The sequence below is a fragment of the Monodon monoceros genome, unplaced genomic scaffold (genome assembly GCF_005190385.1).
Source record: "Monodon monoceros isolate NGI ecotype Baffin Bay Population unplaced genomic scaffold, NGI_Narwhal_1 Super_Scaffold_10, whole genome shotgun sequence".
Taxonomy (NCBI): domain Eukaryota; kingdom Metazoa; phylum Chordata; class Mammalia; order Artiodactyla; family Monodontidae; genus Monodon; species Monodon monoceros.
The window spans coordinates 14,265,568-14,290,080 of NW_021703766.1; the positions used below are offsets into that span (position 1 = coordinate 14,265,568).

Sequence of the window (24,513 nt, forward strand, 5' to 3'; positions counted from 1 at the left end):
TGAAGTACTGGGACAATCAATCAAATTAGGAATGAGATGGTTAATACTAGTACACTTCCTATTTGTTGTGAATAGATCACAGAATTGCATATGAAAATAAGAAGTATTATTCTCGTTGGATGTGAGGGAGAGTGCTGAGGAGGTTAGGTGGAGTATAACTGTCTCTACCTAGAAGGTCAGGTGAGACTAGTACTAGTATTAGTAAGATTACAAATAGGAACAAGGCACCCAAGATATCCTTAATTGTGTAGTATGGATAAAATGGGATTTTGTCCATATAGGATGAGATCCCTGTTGGATTATTAGAGCCTGTTTCATGAAGGAATAATAGGTGAATAACTCCTAAAGCTGCAATAATGAATAGGAGGATAAAGTGGAACGTGAAGAATAGGGGAAGGGTGGCTTTATCACCTCCTAAGAGTCATTTGACTAGGTTAATGCCAGTGTAAGGAATTACTGAAAGGAGACTTGTCATGACTGATGTTCTTCAAAAGGATGCTGGACTATTACCTTAAATAGTAGGATGATTCCGTTGTTTCATATTTCTAGGAAGGTGTAAGATCCATAACACAGGCCTCGCCCTACATGGATAAATAAGCAAACAAAGAATAAGAATAGGAAAGGTCCGTCTGCATATACATATCAGATAATTCATCCATAGTTTGCTTCGGTAGATATGAGTTATAGATGAGAAGGCAGTTACTGTATCTGATGTATTAATGTATTGTTAAGAATAACCCTGTTGGGCTTCCCTGGTGGTGCAGTGGTTAAGAATCTGCCTGCCAATGCAGGAGACACGGGTTCGAGCCCTGGTCTGGGAAGATCCCACATGCGGAGCAACTAAGTCTGTGCACCACAACTACTGAGCCTGCGCTCTAGAGCCTGTGAGCCATAACTACTGAGCCCGTGTGCCACAATTACTGAAGCCTGTGCGCCCTAGAGCCTGTGCTCTGCAACAAGAGAAGCCACTGCAATGAGAAGCCTGCGCACCGCAACGAAGAGTAGCCCCTGCTCACCACAACTAGAGAAAGCCCACGTGCAGCAATGAAGACCCAACGGAGCCAAAAAATTCAAAAAATAACCCTGTCAAGATTTGTAAAATTAAATATAAAGCAGGGATGAAATTTTCATCATGAGCTATTTGATGGGGCTGGTAGATCATTATATGCATTATTAACAATTCTGATTAATGGGTGGGATTTTAAAATGTTGGTCATTAGTGTTTCTATAGCTGAAATACAATGATGATTTTTCAGATCATTGGCCATGATTACATTGCATTTAAGAATAATGATGACACATTGTATTTGTTTTGAGTACTATTTTGGTAGTTTTGTAGGTCTTCAAAACCTTCACAAATTTATGGTGGGCTTGGGTTAACTGGGTTAACTGAGTGGTTGTGATATTGTAATGAATTTTGGTGAATCGTTTTTGTGCTTAATGGTTTTTAAGATTTGTTTAAAGAGAATGTGAATAGTTTTTGGTTATACAACAGCTATGTCTACTAAGCAGTGTCCTGAGGTTTGAGAGTCTAATAAACCCTCTTAGGTATATTTCTTTAATGTTATGATGGACATGCAAATTAAAACCACAAAGTGATATCTATTCACATATAATAAACGATTATAATCAAGAACAAACAAAAATGCTGGCAACAATGTAGAGAAATTGGAACCCTTACACATTGCTTGTGGAAATGTATAGTTTGGCATTTCCTCCAAAAAGGTAAAATACAATTAGAGTCTGGTTCAAGAACTCAATGCCTAGATATATGCCACAAAGAATTTAAAACAGGAGTTCAAACAAAAACTTGTACATGAATATTCATAGCAGCATTGCTTACATTGGCCCAATGGTAGAAAAAATTCAAATATCCATCAGTGGATGAATGGATAAGCAAAAGAGGGTAGATCTATAAAAAGTTCCATATTATTCTGCCATACATAGAAATATAGCAAAATGGTGCCATCTGCTGTGGAAAAACAGTATGGCAGTTCATCAAAACCAAAGTATGATTCATCACTTCCACTTCAGGATATATACCCAAGAGGTTTGAAAGGAGGGAGTTAAACAGATATTTGTACACCCATATTCACAGCAGCATTACACTGGCCAAAAGGCACAAGCAACCCAAGTGTCCGTGGATAGATGAATTGATAAGCAAAATGTGATAATATACACAAAGGTACATTATTCAGCCTTAAAAACTAAGGAAATTCAGACACATGCTACAACATGTATGAGTCTTAAAGTCATTATGCTAAGTGAAATAACCCAGTCACAAAAGGACGAATATTATATGATCCCACTTCTATGAGGTATCCAGAGAAGTGAAATTCAGAGACAGAAAGTAGAATGTGGTTGACAAGGGCTGAAGGGAGTTAATGTTTAATGGATGCAGTTTCACTTGGAATAAAACAAGTACAGGAGATGGATGGTGAGGATATTTGTACAATAATATAAATGTGAATGTCATAGAACTATATATTTTAAATGGTTTAAGTGGTAAATGTTATGTTCGATATTTAATCACAATGGAAAATGTGAATGAAGTACTGATACAAGTTACAACATGTATGAACATTGAAAACATCCTAAGAGAAAGAAGCTATGCAGAAAAGGCCACCCAGATCATACTCATCTTGTGTGCTTTAAATCCATCAAGGCTGTGAAAATGAGGGGAAGTCTAAAGATTGCTTCCAGAAAAAGAAAACTGGGTCAGAATGGAAAAAGACATTTTCATGCTTTGGGGCAGGTGATGGAAGTGGAGCCAGTGGATTGGATTAGAAGGTGAAAACCGTAATGATTTCTCATATGGGGGTTATAGGGGTGTTTCCTGGGAGAGTGTCCCTTTTTGGGGTGGAAACACAATGGAAACAGTCATTGAAATTGGCATATGTGGTAAAACAGTGATGCTGGGGAATCTGAACTTACGGATAAAGACTACATTGTACTACTACTGCAAGTTTCCTGTATGTCTGAAGTTAGTAGAAAGTAAATAACTTTTCAAAACATGTCAACACCATGCCAGAAGAATAGATAAGACATCAAACTTCATGAGGAGGCCAAGCCCTACCCAGATTCATTTCACCCAAAATGGTTAAGCTGCTTAACTGCTCTTGTAGGAATCATATATTATTAAAAGGTGCTATGGGAAGATTATATTATTAGCAGTCACTGTGTCTTGGGGGTTGTGGATGACCTGGGATGTGGTAGAAACAAAGGGATTTTTGAATTACAATTTTCCAAATCAAACCGCCAAAAGTTACAAGTAATACATGAATTTAGTAAAGGTGCATGATACAAAAGCAATACACAAAAATCATTTGAGTTTCTATACACTAATAAAGAAGTATCAGAAAGAAAAATTAAGAAAACGACCCCATTTACAGCTGCATCAAAAAGAACAAAATACCTAGGTATAGATTTAACCAATGATGTGAAAGACCTGCACAATGAAAACTGTAAGACACTAATAAAGAAACCGAAGAAGACACAAATAAAAATATTCGTGATCAGGCACTGGAAGAATATCCTTAAAACGTTCATCCTTCCAAAGCAGTGTACACATTCAACTCAATCTCTAACATAATTAAAGTGGCATTTTTCACAGAAACAGAACAAACAATTCTATATATCCTGTGTGGAACCAAAAAGGACCCCAAATAGCCAAAGCAATCCTAAGGAAGAGAACACAGCTGGAGTCAACTCGCCCCCTGACTTCTAACTACACTGTGAAGCTACATGAACCAAAACCAAAACCTGGCATAAAAACAGGCACATGTACCAGAGGAACAGAACAGAGAACCCAGAAATACACCCACATGTATGTGGTCACTTAATTTATGACAAAGCTGCCAAGGACATACACTGGGGTAAAGTCCCCTCAATAAACTGATGCCAAAGAAACTAGATACCACACACCAAAGAAAGACACTGGAAACTGTCTACACTACACACAAAATGACCTGAAATCCACAGTTTTCCACATCAAGCCCATTGTCTGCTGGCTTCTCTGAAAATAGACCCCCTTTCAGCAGTCAGCCACATACAGGAAGCTTCTCCCCACTTTTTCTTTACCTTTTACTCCTGTGGTGGTGCCTCCCAGCAGGTCCTGAAGACGCTGGCTCCTGTCTGCATGGACTAGTATGTCCGGAGGAGGCCAACCTTCTGTCTATGTTGACTCAGCCAGTCATTGTCCGGAAGCCAAAGCCCTGGAGAATCCTGAAAAGACCAAGCCCCCGTCAGCTGCATGGAATCAAGTCCTCCGGCTGAACACTCACTAGCCTCGAAAGTCAGAGAGGTGGACTTGGCTCCACCTGCTGGCCAGTTTGGAAGTGCAAGCCTCAGCCACTTACCTTCCACTGGAGGCCCTGCTCTCAGCTGGCAGGTCTGATGAATCCACTAAATTTGAAAATTCAGACTCAAATGGAGCCCCAAATCCCATGATAAGCCACAAACGGAAAGAAAAAGATTTGCAAAACACTTATCTGATAAAGGATTTGTACTCATATCAAGAACTATAGAACAAACAACTCCATTAGAAATGGGTAAAATCTGAATGGAGACCTGGCCAAAGTAGATAGTAAGTAAGCATACAAAAATATACTCAACATCATATATCATTAGGGACTTACAAATTAAAACAATGAGATAGCACTGCACAACTATTAAAACTGATGAACTCAAAAAAAAAAAAAAGACACTACCAATTGATGGAGTGTGAGGAACAATGGGAACTATACATCACTGCCAATAAAATGGATATACAGCTACTCTGTAAGACATTTTGGAAGATTTTTCCAAAGCTAAACAAATCTCACCTAAAGAGCCAACATCCTGCCTCCAGTATTTAGACAACTGCTCTGCAGAACTAGGTCCAAACAAAAATGAGGATGCAATTAAGCATAGCATCTCTATTCAGAATGGCTAAAAACTTAAATCAGTATGCCCTTCAACAGATGAACATATAAGAAAACTGGGGTACATCCATGTTGGGGGAACAGAATATGCTACCCCAAAATATGCCTGTTTGGTGTAAGGATTATTTTGGCTTGATTGTTTTTAAAAAAGACAATTTCTGAAAACCAAGTCAAGATTACACTTTTGTGAAGGAAATTTACATTTATAAGGGAAATCTCCATTTAAAAAGTTGTCTCCCTCTCTGTACCAGGAATAGACAGATGACTAAATCTCATGAAACACTTATCAGTAGAGGAGGCCGGGACTTAAATCTGCGTTTTCTTTTTTTTAAATTTTTTTTAATTTTTAAATTTTAATTTAATTAATTTATTTTTGGCTGCATTGGGTCTTCATTGCTGCACGCGGGCCTTCTCTAGTTGCAGCCAGCAGGGGCTACTCTTCGTCGTGGTGCTTCTCATTGTGGTGGCTTCTCTTGCTGCAGAGCACGGGCTCTAGGCTCACGGACTTCAGTAGTTGTGGCATGCAGGCTCAGTAGTTGTGGCTCACGGGCTCTAGAGCGCAGGCTCAGTAGTTGTGGCTCACGGGCTTAGTTGTTCTGCAGCATGTGGGATTTTCCCGGACCAGGGCTCAAACCCGTGTCCCCTGCATTGGCAGTCGGATTCTTAACCACTGCGCCACCAGGGAAGCCCTTCTTTTGTTTTTAGGTGAAGATGGTATTTAAGGTGATGACTTAGGCCATTTCAGGGACTAACTTTTCCTGGGCATCGCCCATGCATATAGGAAGTACAAATGTTATTAAACTTCTCTTTGTTTTTCTGATGGTAATCTTTTATTACGGGGGGCACTTCTCAACCAAGAACCTAGGAGGGTAGAGGGAAAATTATTTTTCTTCTCATACACATGCAATGGAATACTATTCAGACATAGAAAGGAATAAACCATCAACCTTTGCAAAAAACATGGATTAATCTTACACGTATACAGTATTGCTAAGTGAAAAAATCCAGGAGGAGGTACACACTGTATGACCCCACTTATATGACATTCGGGAATAGGCAAAACAAAGATGGTAGGGCTTCCCACTGGTGGTGCAGTGGTTAAGAATCCGCCTGCCAATGCAGAGGTCACAGGTTCGAGCCCTGGTCCAGGAAAATCCCACATGCCACAGAGCAACTAAGCCTGTGTGCCACAACTACTGAGCCTGCACTCTAGAGCTTGTGAGCCACAACTACTGAAGCCTGTGCGCCTAGAGCCCGTGCTCCGCAACAAGAGAAGCCACTGCAATGAGAAACCCGTGCACTGCAATGAAGAGTAGCCCCTGCTCACTGCAACTAAAGAAAGCCTGCGCACAGCAATGAAGACCCAAAAATAAAATAAATAAATTTATTTAAAAAAAAAAGATGGTAAACAAGTTATGGTGTGGGGTTTGAAATGTTCTATATGGTACTTTGATGGATACTTGCCACTATGCATTAATCTAAACCCATGGGTTTTTACAACCCAACAAGTAAATCATAATCAAATTTATTTAGGATATGGGAGTGTCACAGGATGGAATACGGATGTGACAAAGAATCTAACTGATTTAGAAATGTACGAAAAAAACTCACTGTTGGTAGGGCAAAAGGTGCTGACTTAAGTAACTATGGAAATAAATGGACTCTGTAGAGCAAAGGCAAAATGTGCTATACATAAATACTGGACTCTGTAAGTTCTTTCCCATGGTGGTAATACCTAACAATAGTTAATACTACTATATCTGTAATCTAAAGGGAGCAAGCAATGAATTCAATGTAGGACAGGTGGTAGGCTGGCATCTTACATTTGGAATCGATAGTTACAGAAAAGCAAAGGCAGAAGGTTACAATAACCATGCAATAATGGATAGATTATATTTCCTCAATTTTAAATACTTTTGTGCATCAAAAGATGATATCCAAAAAGTGAAAACACAGCCGGCAGAAAGGAAGAAAATATTTGCACATTGTATTATATCAGACAAGAATCTGTTCTTCAGAATATATCAAGAACGTTTACAAAACATCAACAAAAAGACAAAACAAATTTTAAAATGGAAAATGACTTGAATAGACCTGTCCCCAGACAAGAAAAGCAAATAATCAACAAGCACGTGAAAAGGTGTAAAACATCAGATGTTGTGCTGGAAATGCAAAGTAATACCATAATTCAGTACTCCTTCACACATACTAATGGTTATAATCAAAAAACAGAAATTAACAAATGTTAACACTGTAGAGAAAATGAAACCTAACATTGCTTGTGGAAATGGAAAATGGTGCAGCTTATGTGTACAATAGTTTGGCATTTCCAATAAAAGATAAAAATACAATTATCATATGGTACAACAACGTCACTCCTATAGACCCCAAAAAATTGAAAACAAGTATTCAAAATGTTGGAGAGGATGTGGAGAAAAGGGAACCCTCCTACACTGTTGGTGGGAATGTAAGTTGGTGCAGCCACTATGGAGAACAGTATGGAGGTTCCTCAGAAAACTAAAAATAGAACTACCATATGATCCAACAAGCCCATTCCTGGGCACATATCCAGACAAAACTCTAATCCAAAAAGATACATGCACCCCTATGTTCACAGCAGCACTATTCACAACAGCCAAGACATGGAAACCACCTTAATGTCCATCGACAGATGAATGGGTAAAGAAGATGGAATACATATATACAATGGAATACTACTGAGCCATAAAAAAGAATGAAATAATGCCATTTACAGCGACATGGATGCAACTAGAGATTATCATACTAAGTGAAGTAAGTCAGAAAAACAAATACCATATGATATCACTTATATGTGGAATCTAAAATATGACCCAAATGAACCTATTTATGAAACAGACAGACATGGAGAACAGAGTTGTGGTTGCCAAGGGGGAGGGGGGTGGGGGAAGGATGGAGTGGGAGGTTGGGGTGAGCAGATGTAAGCTATTGTATATAGAATGGATAAACAAGGTTCTACTGTATAGCACAGAGAACTATATTCAGTATCCTATGATAAACAATAATGGAAAAGAATATTTAATATATATATGTATAACTGAATCACTGCTGTATAGCAGAAATTAACACATTGTAAATCAACTATACTTCAATAAAAAATAAATTAAAAAATAAAAACAGGTGTGCAAACAAAAACTTGTACACAAATATTCATAGCAGTGCAGTTCACAATAGCCAAAAGGTAGAAACAAGTAAAATGTCCTTCAAAGGGTGAATGGATAAATAAAATGGGTAAATCCATAAACTAACCTATACCATACAAAGGAATGAAGTAAAATGGTGGTGCCACTCTGGAAAACAATATGGTAGTTCCTCAAAAACTTAAACAGACAATTGATATATGATCTGTCAATTCTACTTCAGTATATATACTCAAAATATTTGAAAGCAGAAACTGAAAGATATTTGTACAACCATATTCATAGCAGCATTATTCACAGTAGCCAAAAGGTGGCAGAAACCCAAGTACCCATCAACAGATGAATGAGTAAACAAAATATGGTATGAACGAATAAACACAATAGGACATGATTCAGCCTTTAAAACTAAAGTAATTCTCATACATGCCACAACATGGATGAACCTTGAAGTCACCATGCTGAGTGAAATAAGTCAGTCCAGAGAAGTCAAATTCAGACAAAAAGAATGTGGTTTCCAGGGGCTGAGGGCTGTGAGTGAATGGATACAGAGTTTCACTTGAGAAAAATTTTTAAAGTTCTAGACATGGATGGTCAGGTTATTTGTACAACAGTATGAAGGTAGCTAATGCCACAGAACTGTACACTTAAAATGTTTAAATGGTAAATGTCATGTCATGTATTTTTAATAACAGTGGGGAAAAATGAATTAAGTACTGATAAGTGTTACAACATGGATGAACACTGAAAACATCCGTACTGAAAAAAGCCATACAGAAAAGGCCACCCTGATCACATACTTGTCTTGTGTGCCTTAAATCCATTAAGGTTATAAAAATAAGGGAAAATCTAAGTAATCATTCCAAAAAAAAGAAAACCGGATCAGAATGGAAAAAGATACTTTCAAACATTTGGACAACTGGTGAAAGTTAAACTGGGCTTATGGATTAAATTATAATGTGGGTACCATATAATTTCTTGACTTGGGGCTTATGTGCTGGTTCTCAGGGAGAGTATCCCTGTTTTGGGTAAAACACACTGGAGTATTTTGTGTGAAGTGGCAAATGTGAATACTTTTTACCTTTGTGGAAAATTTTCTGTATGTGTGAAATTACTAGAAATTACTTTTCAAAACAACCATGTCAATACCATGCCAGAAAAACAGAACACATCGAACTTCGTTATAAATGCCAAGACTTACCCAGATCCAGTTCAACGAAAGCTGTGATGTTAATTGGCCTTGTAGGAGTCCACATGTTATTAAGAGAGACTGTAAGAAGATTACACTAGGAGCCACCATGTCTTGAGTGTTATGGATGACCTGGGATACAGTAGAAACAGTGGGATTTTAGAATTACAACTTTCCACATCACTCCACAAAAAAAACTGTTGGAATAAAATTTAGTGAAGTTGCAGACTATAAAATCAATACACAAAAATCAGTTAAGTTTCTATGCACTAATAATGAACCACTAGAAAGAGACATTACAAAAATCCCATTTATAACTTCATCAGAAAGAACAAAATACCTAGGAATAAAATTAACCAAGGACATGAGAGACCTGTACTCAGAAAACTATCAAGCACTGATTTTAAAAATGGAAGACACAAATAAATAGAAAAATATTCTGTGCTCATGGATTGGAAGAATTACTATTACTAAAATGTCCATTCTACCCAAAGCCATCTACAGATTCAATGCAATCTTGATTAAATTTCCAATTGCATTTTTCATAAAGCCAGAAATAATAATATTTGTATGGAACCACAAAGGATCCTGAATGGCCAAAGGGATTCTGAGAAAAAAGAAAACAGTTGGAGGCATCTCCCCCTCTGACTTCAAACTGTATCACAGAACTAAGGTAACCAAAACAGTGTGGAACTGTCACAAACACAGATACATGGAATAAAGGAACAGAATAGAGAGCCCAGCAATAAACCCACATATGTGTGGTTAGTTAATTCATGACAGTAGGGCCAAGAACATACAACAGGGAAAGGACAGTCCCCTGAAAAAATGGTATTGGGAAAACTGTACACTACTCTCCAAGTAATTAATTAGAAAACATGGAATGAAATGAATATAGACATAAACTTTACAACTTATACCCAAACTCACCCAAAATTGTCCACAAACTTAAATTAAAAAACTATAAAAATTCTAGAAGAAAACGGAAAAGAAATCTACATGACCTTGGGTGTGGAGATGACTTAACACACACCACCAAAAGCCTATCAACAAGAAAAAAGTTAATAATGTGGATTTTATAAAATTAGAAAAACCACAAATTGAGAGAAAAATATTTGCCAAGCACATAGCTAATAAAGGATTTATAATCAAATTTTCCCAAGAACCCTAGAACAAAAAACCTCATTAAAAATGGGCAAAGATCGGAACAGACTCCTGGCCAAAGAAGATATACAGAGTGTAAACAGGCATACAAGAATATACTCAACTTCATATACCATTAGGGAAATACAAATTAAAACAACAATGAGCTAGCACTGCACACCTATTTGAACTGCTAACTCCAAAAAATGACAATATCAACTGGGGGAAGAACAACAGGAACTTTCCTTCTCTGCTGGTGGAGTACAGGTACAATCACTCTGGAAGACAGTTTGGCAGTTTTTTCCAAAACTAAAAAAGTCTTAGCATAGGATAGAAAAATCAGACCTCTAGTATTTAGACAATTGCTTTGAAAAACTGTGTTCAAACAAAAACTACCATAAAATTATACACAAGTTCTATTCATAATGGCTAAAAGCTTAAAGATATTAGGATGTTCTTCTGTAGATGAACGCATAAGATTATTGGGGCACCTACATGTCAAGGGTAAGAGCATATGGACCCCCAAATATGCCTGTTTGATATAAGATTTTAGGCTGATTTTTTTTCAAAACTGCAAACATGGAACAATATAAACGCATTAGAAGTTGCTTTTTATGAGGTCGTTACAGGGTGGGATCTGAACCAAGAATAAAGAAGGGTGGAGGAAAATTTATTTTTCCTTTCCTATATATGCAATGGAATACAATTTAACAATAGAAAGATATGAACCACAAGCCCAAGCAAAGACAAAGATGACTCTATGTATATATTGCTAAGTGTGTCAACCAAAACAAAATAACATAATGCAGGAGACAACAAACAGGAAAAGAATTTATTTGGGGTCTTTAAGAATTGCTGTTTGGGAGACACAGATTCAGGTAACCCTGAAAGTGAAAGGTTCTTGCCTCGTCCCAGGCAGAATTCAGAGATGAGACAGGGAGGTCAAGAAAGTAAAGTGAGGATTTATTTAAGCTATAGTATGCTCTTGGGGAGAGCGGGCAGGCTCAGGTGAGTTAAGCTGCCCTGAGTTTTTTTGGCAAGCCCGTTACATGGGGTGTAATGTTCATTGGGGAGGGAGGGATTTGGGGGTCATATTCCCTGATTTTCACCCCAGTGCCACCTTCCCGGGGGGAGGAGGAATTTTTGTCCTTATTTAGCCTTGATCAGAAGTGTCATGGCTTCTGTGCATGATGGGTACTTCTTATCTGCAAGGCTAATTTTATTGTAATGAGAGCATAATGAGCAAAAGGTTACATTCGGACACCAGATTCCCGCCTTTTCCTACCTTTCTTTGCCTCCAGGACACTTATCCCAAAATGTATGGTTTCCTGCCAGTTTGGAGGTTCCAAGGACCCCACCCCACCCCCGCCTTTTACAAGACACATGGTTTCCTGCCATCTGGCCCATGCCCCCCCCCCCCTTTCTCTGCTCACATCTAGCTACCTTCCTGCTTTAACAAAAGAATTTCTGGGGAAGAGAAAGAGGGGCTTTTAAAAACAAAAAAGCAATGAGGTTGATAAAAGGTGCCTGCCAATAAATGCAACTGACTCTTGGAAGTCTGAAGATATTTGCCCTTAAAGAATTGCCAGTTGTTACAGGTAAAATAAGTTGATAGATTTTCATGGATTATTTTAGTGTAGGAGTCCAATAAGTATATAGACTGTCAGGAGTTCCTGGCAGATGTTCTGGATGATTCCAACAGATGAAAAACACCCCCATTTAATATGGAAAATACAAGCAGACCAATTAACCATCCTCTGACCCTTTCTCCTTGCTAGTTCTCTCCGTGTTCTGGGATTTCCCCCTCCTGGGACACAGAGGAAACAGGGACAGAGTTGTTTGGCAGCTCCCCTTAAATCTGACCCCACCCAGTGTCTTTATCTTCCCCAGACATGCCCCGCCCAATGAGGACACCATGCCAGAGGGAGTCTCAGGAATCAATGATCCTGATGTGGGCTTCCCTGGTAGCACAGTGGTTATGAATCTGCCTGCCAATGCAGGAGACACGGGTTCGAGCCCTGGTCTGGGAAGATCCCACATGCTGTGGAGCAACTAAGCCCATGTGCCACAACTACTGAGCCTGCGCTCTAGAGCCTGCAAGCCACAACTACTGAAGCCCAAGTGCCACAACTACTGAAGCCCGCACGCCTAGAGCCTGTGCTCTGCAACGAGAAGCCATTGCAATAAGTTCATGCACCACAATGAAGAGCAGCCCTCACTCACCACAACTAAAGAAAGCCTGCATGTAACAATGAAGACCTAATGCAGCCAAAAGTAAATAAATAAAATTTTTAAAATGATCCTGATGTGTCAGGACTTATTTGATTACAAGGGACTAGACACGCTTACTCAAGTAAAATAAATATTTTAAATGACAGAAATTAATCCTTACAAGAGACAAGTTGAAAACTGGGTTCAGAGGTGTCAGGTCCAAGGGCTCACGTGCTTGTAGTGTGACCTGGTCCCTCTCCAACCATCAGCCTGCTGAGTGCCTTGTGGTCCCATTCACAGGCACAGTTTCTCTCACTGCATCCAACAACTCCAAAATGACACAAGCTTAAAGTCCATACTGGGAATGGTTTCTCCTTCAGTAGGCTTCCTTGAAAACTCATGGCTTAGAATGCCTTTGGCCTGGCTTGGATAACATTCTCATCCTTGCACTGATCACAGCAATCAGAGGATGGAAGATGGGATTGGCCAGGTGGGTGGAATGTGGGGTCAGCCCTCTGAAACTATTTGGACTGGAAGCAGGTTAAGATGTAGCTTCCAAAGGAAAGCTGAGGTGCTGCACTTGGACATGAGGACAGATGCTGGCTCGGTGAAAGCAGCAGATTCGCTATCACTGACCACCCACTGCACAGCACAGAATGTGAAGCACAAGGTAGAAAGGGATTCACTTAGGGTTAGGGGCTGCAGCCACCCATCTAATGTTCTTGCTATCCTTTCACGACAGCAAGAAGTTTTTCCATTTGCTGAAAAGCAAGGTTGATGATGATGGTAAACTCGAGGCTTCTGCCTTGGGCATCAGGTCCTTGCATAGCTCATGTGCCCTAGGAAGGCACACAGACCTCACTCTTGTTCCTGGGGGGGTGGTAGCCCAGAATTCATGCCTGCCCCCCAGCCACATTAATCAACCACTCCCAAAGAACAAACATTGCTCATTTTTCCAGTCTCCTCTCTCCAAGACAAAGAGCAGACACCAAATGCTAAGGGTGGCAGAAAATTCTTGTTCAGTGACTTACTGGGAGGTTCGAGGATTATTCAGTACCATGGAATTAATAATTGGCAGGCTTTCCAAAGTCCACATGGGTGCACGTGGCTCTCCAACACCATTCAGCCACTGTGAAACTGCCCATTAGGAGGCCCAGCTGCTTCACGAGTATGAGTGATTAAGATCTTAATGAGTAGGACTGTCAAACGTTTGTTAACAACTGGAAGGCAAAAGGATTGCCAGGCCACAGTCTGCCATCTGGTTGTTGTGCCAGGGCCACACTCACCATTTACAAGGTTATTAACTCTTGCCAAGTCTGGGATTCTAACTGGACTATCTTGGGTTATCTACTGACATCTGAACCAACAGCTATAGCTTGAGGGAAGGAACCTGCAGCTGAGCTGGGGCTGTGTCACAAATTCTACCCCTGAGTGGAAGACGGAATCCAAAAGGAAATTTAGTGTACTATTACCAGTAAAAGGGGGTAAAAAATTCTGGGAGGCCAAAACATCCAACATCCAGCACTGGCTTCTCTCCAGGGTGGATATGATCTAGCTGGGAAGAAGTCCTAAAGGTTTTTTCATACTTGACATATTCACAGGTTTTCTCTCTAGTATGGACTCTTTGATGCTGAAGCAGATTTCTTTTGCTAGTAAAGACTATTCCACACTCATCACACACATAGGAAGTCTCCTGAATATGGATTCTTAGATGCCTTTTTAATTGATCCTGAGCACTAAAGGCTTTTCCACAATCTACACAGTCAAAGGGTTTCACCTCACTGTGGACTCGCTGGTGCCGATTTAGTTTTGTATGAAAATTGAAGGCTTGCCCACATATTTTACAAGAATAAGGCTTTTCCCCTGTGTGAATACGCTGATGCTGACTAAGATGAGAAGTCCGTCCGAAGCTTTTGCCACACTCATTACACTCATAAGGTTTCTCTCCAGTGTGGATTTTCTGATGTCGCAGCAGTGGTGAATTACCAACAAAAGCTTTTCCACACTTATTACACTCATAGGGTTTCTCCCCAGTGTGAATCCTCTGGTGTATAACAAACTCAGAACTACTGGTGAAACCATTTCCACACTCCTTGCAGAGATAGGGTCTGTCCCCACTGTGGATTCTCTGATGCCTGATCAGATTTGCGTTATCATTAAAGGCTCTCCCACACTCTTCACACTGATAGGGTTTCTCTCCAGTGTGGATTCTCTGATGTCGAATTAATGAAGAATTGCCATTAAAGGCTTTTCCACACTCATTACACTCAAAGGGTTTCTCCCCAGTGTGGATTCTCTGGTGTCTAACATAGTAAGAAAAATAGCTGAAGCATTTCCCACATTCCTCACATCTGAAGGGTTTCCTATTATAGTGGATTCTTGGAACCTTTCCTCTAATGTTTTTCACTGTGGGGATTTCCTGGTGCTTCTCCAGTTCACATGTTTCTAGGAAGCTGTTTCTCTTAAGAACATTCTTCTGTGGCCCATGTGACATCATCATATCTCTTTCTTCAGAAACTCCCCATGTTGGTGTTAACTCATTGTCAGTGTTGGTCCCAGCATCTGACATAACAAACAGAAAACAAAAATGCCACCTGAGGATTATACTAGAAAACAAAAGAACACTGAAAATTATTGTCATCCCCCCCTTATCTGCAGTTTCCCTTTCTCTAGTTTCTGTTTCCTTGTCAACCATGGTCTGAAAATATTAAATGGAAAATTCCAGAAATAACGATTCTTCAGTTTTAAATTGTGCACTGTTCTGAGTAGCATGATGAAAACTAGAGCCATCCCACTGTGATCAGATGTAAATCATCCCTCTGTATATGCTACCTGCCTATTACTAAGTAGCTGATTCAGTTATCAGATTGACCATTGCGGTACTGCAGTGCTTGTGTTTAAGTAACCCCTATTTTACTTCATAATGGCCCCAAAGTGCAAGAGGAGTGATGCTGGCAATTTAGATATTCTCTTACTGTGCCTAATTTATAAATTAAACTTTATCATAGGTATGTATGTATAGAAAAAGACATGGCATATATACAATCAGTCCTCTGTAACCACGAATGAAGAACCCGCAGTTACAGGAGGCCTACTGTACTATGCCATTTTATGTATGAGACTTGAGCATCTGCAGATTTTGGTATCCACAGGGGTCCTGGAGCCAATCCCCAACAGATACCCAGGAACAACTACATAGGGTTCAGTATTATCCACAGTTTCAGGCACCCACTGGGGGTCTTAGAATGTATGCCCCACAGATAAGGGGGGACTACTGGATAGAGATTTTAGAGATTACTAAAACTCCCAACATCAGCCTGCTATTGAGACAAGACTAATAAAACGAAAGTGCCAAACATTCAAAAGCAGAGAACAGTTGAGATGGAAAGTTGTTTATATATTTCAGATACTGGTCTCTGTCAGATTATATTATGCCAGAAATTGAAGTGGATCTTCTATTCCCTTCCTCCAGTCAGACTACCTTCCTTTTTTTCCCATCTGCAACCCATTCTTATCTGTTGAACTCAGAACAAATGGCCCTGCCACTGAAGGAGCATCACCTGAGCTTCTAAACTGAAATTACTCTAACCTCTCCTCCTGCTATGCTTCACAGCCCACTGCCTATATATCAACAACAGCACTTGACACACATTTTGCAGCTCTAAACATCTGTTTCCATAACTTATATCCTCCAGAGCTTCTAAATCAAAACTTGGCACATGGCAAGTGCTCAAAAACTGCTCCTGAATAAATCTATCCCATCCAAGGAAGGAAGGCCTCTGAGACAGGCAATGATGAAACTCAGAAAGGAGCAAGGGACACAAAAGTTAACTCAAAATGGATTAAAGACTTGAACATAAGTAAGACCTGAAATCATAAAACTCCTAGAAGAAAACATAGGCAGTATTAATCTCCTGACATAGGTCTAAGAGATGATCTTTTGAACCTGACAGAAAAAGCAAAAGCAACAAAAGCAAAAATAAACAAGTGGGACCACATTTAACTAAAAAGCTTCTGCACGGCAAAGGAAACCAACAAAATGAAAAGGCAACCTATGAACAGGAGAAAATATTTGCAAACCATATATCTGATAAGGGGTTAATATCCAAAATATATAAAGAAGTCATACAACTCAATAGCAAAAAACCCCCAAACAATTCAATTAAAAAATAAGAAGAGGCTTCCCTGGTGGTGCAGTGGTTGAGAGTCCACCTGCCGATGCAGGGGACACGGGTTCATGCCCCAGTCTGGGAAGATCCCACATGCTGCGGAGCGGCTAGGCCCATGAGCCATGGCCGCTGAGCCTGTGCGTCTGGAGCCTGTGCTCCGCAACGGGAGAGGCCACAACAGTGAGAGGACCGCATACCGCAAAAAAAAAAAAAAAAACTAAGAAGATCTGAACAGACATTTTTCCAAAGAAGACAGACAGCCAACAGGCACGTGAAAAGATGCTCAACATCACTAATCATCAGGGAAATGCAAATCAAAACCACAATGAGATATCACCTCACACTGATTAGAATGGCTATTATCAAAAAGACAAGAAATAAGGTGTTGGCAAGGATGTGGAGAAAAGGGAACCCTTGTGCAATGTTGATGGAAATGTAAACTGGTACACCCACCATGGAAAACAGTATGGAGGTTCCTCAAAAAATTAAGAAGAGGGGCTTCCCTGGTGGCGCAGTGGTTGAGAATCTGCCTGCCAATGCAGGGGACACGGGTTCGAGCCCTGGTCTGGGAGGATCCCACATGCCACGGAGCAACTAGGCCCGTGAGCCACAACTACTAAGCCTGCACGTCTGGAGCCTGTGCTCTGCAACAAGAGAGGCCACGGCAGTGAGGGGCCCGCACACCACGATGAAGAGTGGCCCCCGCTGCCCGCAACTGGAGAAAGCCCTCACAACAGAAACGAAGACCCAACACAGCCAAAAATAAATAAATAAAGAAGCTTTAAAAAAAAAAAAAATTAAAAAGAGAACTACCATGTGATCCAGGAATTCCAAAGAAAATGAAAACACTTGGTATTTAACCAAAGAATACGAAAACACTAACTAGAAAAGATATATGCACCCCTATGTTCATTGCAGCATTATTTATAATAGCCAAGATACTGAAGCAAGCTGAGTGTCCACTGATGGCTGAATGGATAAAGAAAATGTGATTGATACATACATACACACACACACATAAGAATGTTAATTCAGCCATAAAAAAAGAAGGAAATCTTGCGATTTGTGATAACGTCGATGGACCTCGAGAGCATTACGCTAAGTGAAATAAGTTAGACAAAGAAAAACAAATACAGTATAATCTCACTTATATCTAAAATCTAAAAAAAGGAAACCACACACACAAAAACAAATATACCAAGCTCACAGTTACAGAGAACAGGTTGGTGGTTGCTAGAGGCAGGGGTAGGGAGTGAGAGAAATAGGTAAAGGTACAAACTTCCAGTTACAAAATAAGTCATGGGAATGTAATGTACAGCATGGTGACTAGAGTTAACAATACTGTACTGCATATTTGAAGGTTGCTGAGAGTAAATCAAAAGTTCTCACTGGAAGAAAAAAAAATTTTGTAATTATGTAAGGGGACGGTCGTTAACTAGACTTCTTGTGGTGATCATTAACGCAACATATACAAATATCAAATCATTATTTGTATACCTGAAACTAATTTGTTATATGTCAATTATACTTCAATAAAAAACATTTTTTTAATTAAAAAAGAAGAAAGGAGCAATAGATTCGAGAATTATGAGATGTGTTAATTGGACATATGTTAGGAAGAATTAAAATTGGTGGAAATGGTTTCATATTTTACCAATTTTGAGAAATCATCTGTTTTATTTAAATCCTTTCCAGCATGGTTCATTTTAAAATATACTGCTCTGTAAAGCTCTGTAGCTGCTGTTCCTAAACCTGCCTCACTTACTTTTACAGATGTGTTTGGTCCCCTGTGCAGGGGGATCATCCCGTGTCTCCAGGCCCCAAGGCAAATCCCCTCTCTCCAGAAGTGAGACCAATGCAGGTTTGGGAACTGGGTATCCTGAAAAGGGGTAGAAAATGGCACCTTTCAGTCCTGTGTCTGCTGTGTCAAAAGAAGGAAAAGCTCAGGAGTCTCAGTGATAATAAAAGAGATCCACAGAATAGGGCTCAGGACTGGGGAAAGCCAAGATTTTTGCTCAAGTGGAAACTGAGCATTTGTGACCTCTTCCTAAAACAACACGTAAGAGTACATAAGTTAGTGATCCTGCAGGACATATGCAAACACAGGGAAGGGGTCATACCCTTCCCTAGACTACGGGGAGACAGCAACAAGCTGAGAACTTATCTGGCAATGGATGCTACTTATTCCTTACTGTGCAGAGCCCCTGGGAGGACAGATCATACTCTTACCAGGCGACAGCAATTCCCTATATTGAGATCAAACTGACCCAAGACTTGTCCCTACCCAGCAAGCTCTCAAGTGGGTCATTTGGTCTCAGTCCCAGAACCATCAGTAAAGGATACAAGAGATGACTCCTCCCTTTCCACACCACACCTCCGGCTGATAAGGAGGAAAAAAGGAAGGAAATGGGAAAGCATAGATCTAAGTCCCAGGAGAAAAGTGGCCTTACCCAGAGACGTCAAGTTCCCATAAATCTCCAGCATCACACTTCTGTACAGGGCCCTCTGTGCAGGAGAAAGGCCAGCCCATTCTGTCTGGGTGAAGTATACAGCCACGTCCTCAAAGGTCACCACCTCCTAAAACAAGAGGTTCCTGCTGCCCCAGAGCCAATTCTATGGCTCAGGGCCAGAGTGTGGGGTACAGGAGACAGTATGAGGGAGGGGTCTTATTAAGGATGAGTAATGAGAAAATGTGAAAGAAATGAGTGTTAAATGACTATTGCTACAACCAAAAATCTGGAACTTCTCTCACCACCAGAAGAGTTTCCATTTGAACACAAAATTTAGTGTCATAAAACACGACACATTTTGAAAACCCTGGAAAGTCTCCCATTAATTAATATTCCTAGAGCAAAATCTCTGTGATTTTATAAAACTTTGTCTTTTATTGTTGCAACTACAAGGAAACAATTAGCTTCAGTCTCTCCAGACACCACTCAGAGGTAGCATCTCAGGACTGACCTGTGCCCCCTTCACTGCCCCAAGTGCCCAGTCAATCCATCTGTTCCCCACACATGCTCATTCTACCCTAAACCTCAAGTCCACATGACAGGAACAGAGTCACATTTTTGCCTTGATGACTGGTCTCATCCAACCCTCATCTGTTGCTTGAAGAAGGGGTTGTACAGCCTGTGCTCAAGAATGTCCAGTAGAGACAGCTCAGTGCTGCCGGGGGCAGTCTATTCTGCTTCCTGATGCGTTTTCCTGGGAGAAGATGCTTCTGGAATCAAATTGCTGCTGGGTAGTTCTTTTAACTGCTTTTCTTTATACCTCCAAGACAATCTGTAATTGTTTCTGCCAACTAAGGCTCATGCTTTTTTAATAGTCACCCTTTCCCTTCCCTGATGGTCCCAACTCTACCTTCCCAGAGAGCTCAGGATCTGGTTTATAAAACTCTTATTCATTCCCCAGACTTTGGTATCAAACCTGGTTACCTGAATGCACAGTGAATATCCTGCCACCTTCCAACACCTCAACTGATTCTGCAGATCTCCCCAGCACTGCCTCAGACTCCCTGGGGGACCTAACACATCTGACCCATCTAACACCAAACACATCCCCCCTTCCTGCCCCCTGCCAAACTGACTCTATTTTCAATTCACATAACTAACTGGCACAGTGAGTGACAGTGTTGCTTCTCATTTAACAGTGCGAATTTCATCCCAGTCTCCTAAGTTAGAAAATTGAAATTCATACTAGACTAACTTGCCCTAGTCACTACTCATTTCCGATAAATAGTCAGTAATCAAATCCTGCCAATTTTATTGTCTATATGTTTCTGGAATCTGACTCCTCTTCACTATGGTACAATCAGTACAGTAGTATGGGCTGGGGATACTTAACTCCAATTCCAGGCCTGTCCTGTTCTGAATCCATCCTCAGCCAGCCATACAATCAACAACTTAAAATGACAAACTGACTCAGTCAACTGAATGACTTCCTTGAATAAGTCACCACTAACTACAACAGTGGTTCTCCAAGTGTGGTTCCCCAGAGCAGCAGCAGGATCACATAGGAACTTGTTGCAAAGGCAAATTCACAGGCCCCAATCCAAAAGCAATTTGTTCTTCCATAAGCCCTCCAGGTGATTCTGACGCACACCAAAGTCTGAGAACCCTGGACTACAGGATAAAATCCGAGCTCAGGAAACCAAGCTCTATCAGGTAACAGTTGGAGATGGGAAAGCACAAGACTGTACACAGAGAAACTATCTGGGAAACTCTGCAAACAAAATCCCAGAGAAGGAATGACAAACCCTGTATGAGGGCAATATAAAAGATGGGACAAGTGGAAGAAATAGTAGGCAGAAGCAATGAGACTTGGTAACTCTCTGAAAGTGGTATCAAGGAGGAAGAGAGTCAACAATTACTCAGCAACCTAGAAACTGAGTGGTCAGGATTGCAACATGGTGATACCAGTAACTCACTAACAACTTACAGAAGATCAGAAGAGGACGGGAGCAACAAGAAAGATAACTGTCTTGGTGAGGCAGTAGGCAGAAGGACCTGCCAGATACCAGAAATCCAGGATTGGGACTTAGGATATAGTTCACAGATGATAAGTTACTGGATAAATAAGTCCCAGGAAGAAGGAAATGGTTAAGGAATACCCAGCAACTCATCAGTTTCAAAAAGTAAAATCAACTCAAGAAATCAATTTCCCTGTCCCACAAATGGAAGGTACTTAATGTTCACCTCACAGATGAAGTTAAGGTGCAAAGAGGTTAAGTGACTGGCTCAAGGCCACAAAGCCACTGAGGCTTTATGAGATCTCTCACTTCAGGTGTTCTGTCCTAGTGCAGATTATTCCTATTATAGCCCCCTGCCTTGATTAGCCAACAGCACTGACCTCAAGGAAAATATATTTTCCCTGATTCTGAAGCCAACTTCTTTTTTTTTTTTTTTGCGATACGCTGGCCTTTCACTGTTGTGGACCCTCCCGTTACGGAGCACAGGCTCTGGACGCGCAGGCTCAGCGGCCATGGCTCACAGGCCCAGCCACTCTGCGGCATGGCATGTGGGATCTTCCCGGACCGGGCCACGAACCCGTGTCCCCTGCATGGGCAGGCGGACTCTCAACCACTGCGCCACCAGGGAAGCCCTCAACTTCTTTAATAAATGGGACAAGCCCACTTTTTCTTGTCTTCTTCCTGCCATCGCTCTGCCTCTACTTCCCAAGAACCTTGTGACCTCGCTAATCTCGATTACTCTCATTGTGTAATCAATACCTACAGCACCAGCCTGAGTCCTTCATTCTCACAGGTCCCTCTGTAGGAGGAACCACTGAACCTGGGAACCATCTAGCTCAACAGAGATCCTCAGAGTACAGGAGCCTAGGCTTCTGCTGCCAAGGACACTCTCTCCAGCATCACTTGCTGGGCTTCTGGCTGTTCGATCCCTCATCATCAGCTTTCCCTGGCGTCCAGTCCCACTGAAGAGAATCAACAAGGGTCTTCCTACTGCTTTGGCTCTAAGACTTTCGCCAGAATCATCTCTCTCATCCCCCATTTCCTTCAAATCAAATCTCTCCAAGGCTGACCTGAGGGAATCACAGCTCACCTGGTGCCAGGCTCTCAGGGGCATGACAGCCATCACCTGGGCTTCCTCTCAATGAAGGGCAGGGGCTGAGGGAAGAAGCAAAGAGAAACAAGAGTGAGCCCAACCCAGACAAAGGCTCTCCTTTAAAACAACAAACTTGCCGGTAACAGTAGCAATCATTTACTAAACGCCACTTGGTAAGTGGTGTATGAATATTTCCTCTTTTAATCCACACGATGCCATGAAGTTTGAATTCTGAGGAAATGGAGAATTTGAAAGGTAAGTAACTTGCCCTCAGCACCACAGGCTGTACTCACCAACATCATGCAACACTGCCTGTCCTAAGAGATGAGTAGAGGGGAACATGAATACACAAAGAGCAAAACAAGCAAAAGACACCAGAAAACTCAGAGCAAACCCTAACAAGAGGAAATCCAGACCTTCATTTTTTAAAATAAAAGTTTACTGAGAAACATAAAAAGTAAAAAAAAAAATAGAAACGTGTTTCTGGAGGAAAAATACATATTGCCTCATTCAATCTCCACAATAATCCTTTGAACCTTTTCTTTTTTCCAAATAAGAAAACAAGTCTAAGACAATAATTTTCTCTACCAAGGTCAGTCACCCAGTGGATGAATGAACTTGGATTCCCAAACCAGATAAGCCAGATTCCAGAAGCCAAGCGTTTAATAACTACATCCAAGTGCTTCCAATAGTAATTCCAACAGGATATTTTTTTTTTTAGAACTTGATAAAGTGCTTCTAAGGTTAATATGGAAAAATAGGTAAAAGTAGCCCCCCCAAAATCAGAAAAAGAATCTTAGAGTAAGGTTTCCTTTTCTTGGACCTTGGGGCAGGCATCTTTTTTGATCATCACCCCACTCTACACCCAGTAATAACCAGAAACAAATTAGCAAAGGACCCTGAAGAGGCCACAAAACATGCCAAAAGGTCTGGGTTATTACTTTAATTATATCATCCCCTACAGACACTTTGTATTCTTGTTAACCAGTCATATTCTACCAAAAAGCCAGCTTCTTCCAAAACTCATTGCATGCTGCAATTTCCTGCTAGCCTCATCTTCTTTCAGTTTATCTACTATGCTAATTCAGGATCTTTGTACCTACTGTTCCTCTGCATGAACCACTCTTCTCCAACCTTAGAACCTTTGGAACTGACAGTCTGTGTGTGCAATACTCTCCAGCAGCCTGACCTCTCTTCATCTACGTAAGTGCCTGCTCACCCTTCAGATCACGCCTGTCTCCACAGATCAGGTCGGGGGCCCTGGGTTACACACTCCACTAGCACTGTATTCCCTTTCTTGTATACCACCTCTCCCAGTTTGAGATAATACACTGATGTATGTTTTCTTCATCCCACAAACATTTATCACATATTTATTTCATTCCAGGCCAAGCATGAGACACAGGAGATAACAGTGGAGAGAGAAAGGTTTGATCTCTTCCATCACGGAGCTTAGACTAAAGAAATCAAAGATTCTCATAGTTAGCTTTAAGACCACAATCGTGATTAGTGCCAGGGAGAATTTATCCTAGATGGGGAGGCTTAAGAATAGGAATTAACTAGGTTGAAAGAAAAATCTTTCCGAAAGTAACAGCATGTGCAAAAACATGTTCCCGATATGAAAGTCCAAGAAGACTGTAGCAGAGCCAAGGGAAGTGTGCTGAACACGAAGGTGAAGTTGCAAGAGGCCAAGTCCCCCATGGCCTCTGCACGTCAAGGACTTCGTCTTCATCCTAAAAGCAACAGGCCGCAACTACAGGGTTCAGAGCAGGTGGAATGAAATGATCGCACTGGATTAACAGGAGGCTTTCCATTAAACTGAAAGCTCCCTGGGGGAGGGGCCCACGGCCGTCTCATTCGCAGCTACATCCTGGGAACCTACAAGAGCAGCTGGCATTTAGCTGCTCAGTAAGTAGTTGTTGGACCAGGGAGCAGGGGAGGCTGTGGCTGTGTCGGGTCAAAGGGCGTCTCCTTTCCATACCCAGCCTCCATTTCCTAAGGCAGCCGCAGCGGGCTGGGGAAAAGGCGCCAGGGCGGGCTGGACTGCCCGGCGGGCGCCCCCGCTCCCCGGATCCGGTGGCGCCGCCCGACTCCCTCCTCCTCGGCATCAGGGACTAAGGGGACAGCCTCCTCCAGGGGAGT

General features: G+C 41.1%; 1 protein-coding gene across 10 annotated transcripts in view; it reads right to left on the reverse strand.

The window, feature by feature from the left end:
• ZNF19 (zinc finger protein 19) overlaps nucleotides 1–24,513 on the reverse strand; it is a 113,772-nt gene that overhangs the window by 17,812 nt on the left and 71,447 nt on the right. For 6 of the 10 annotated variants that reach the window (XM_029203932.1, XM_029203959.1, XM_029203951.1 and 3 more), the window contains exons 2-8: nucleotides 22,369–22,433; nucleotides 19,261–19,387; nucleotides 18,576–18,689; nucleotides 14,114–15,203; nucleotides 9,300–9,419; nucleotides 4,081–4,224; nucleotides 511–581 (exon numbers count right to left, since the gene is read on the reverse strand). In XM_029203932.1, coding sequence (XP_029059765.1) covers nucleotides 9,380–9,419; nucleotides 14,114–15,203; nucleotides 18,576–18,689; nucleotides 19,261–19,387; nucleotides 22,369–22,401 — 1,404 coding nt within the window. In that variant the 5' untranslated portion in view covers nucleotides 22,402–22,433 and the 3' untranslated portion in view covers nucleotides 511–581; nucleotides 4,081–4,224; nucleotides 9,300–9,379. Of the gene's footprint in view, nucleotides 1–510; nucleotides 582–4,080; nucleotides 4,225–9,299; nucleotides 9,420–12,822; nucleotides 15,204–18,575; nucleotides 18,690–19,260; nucleotides 19,388–22,368; nucleotides 24,318–24,513 lie in introns of those variants that run through there. The other 4 variants (XM_029203980.1, XM_029203974.1, XM_029203919.1 and 1 more) reach the window with 4 other exon arrangements.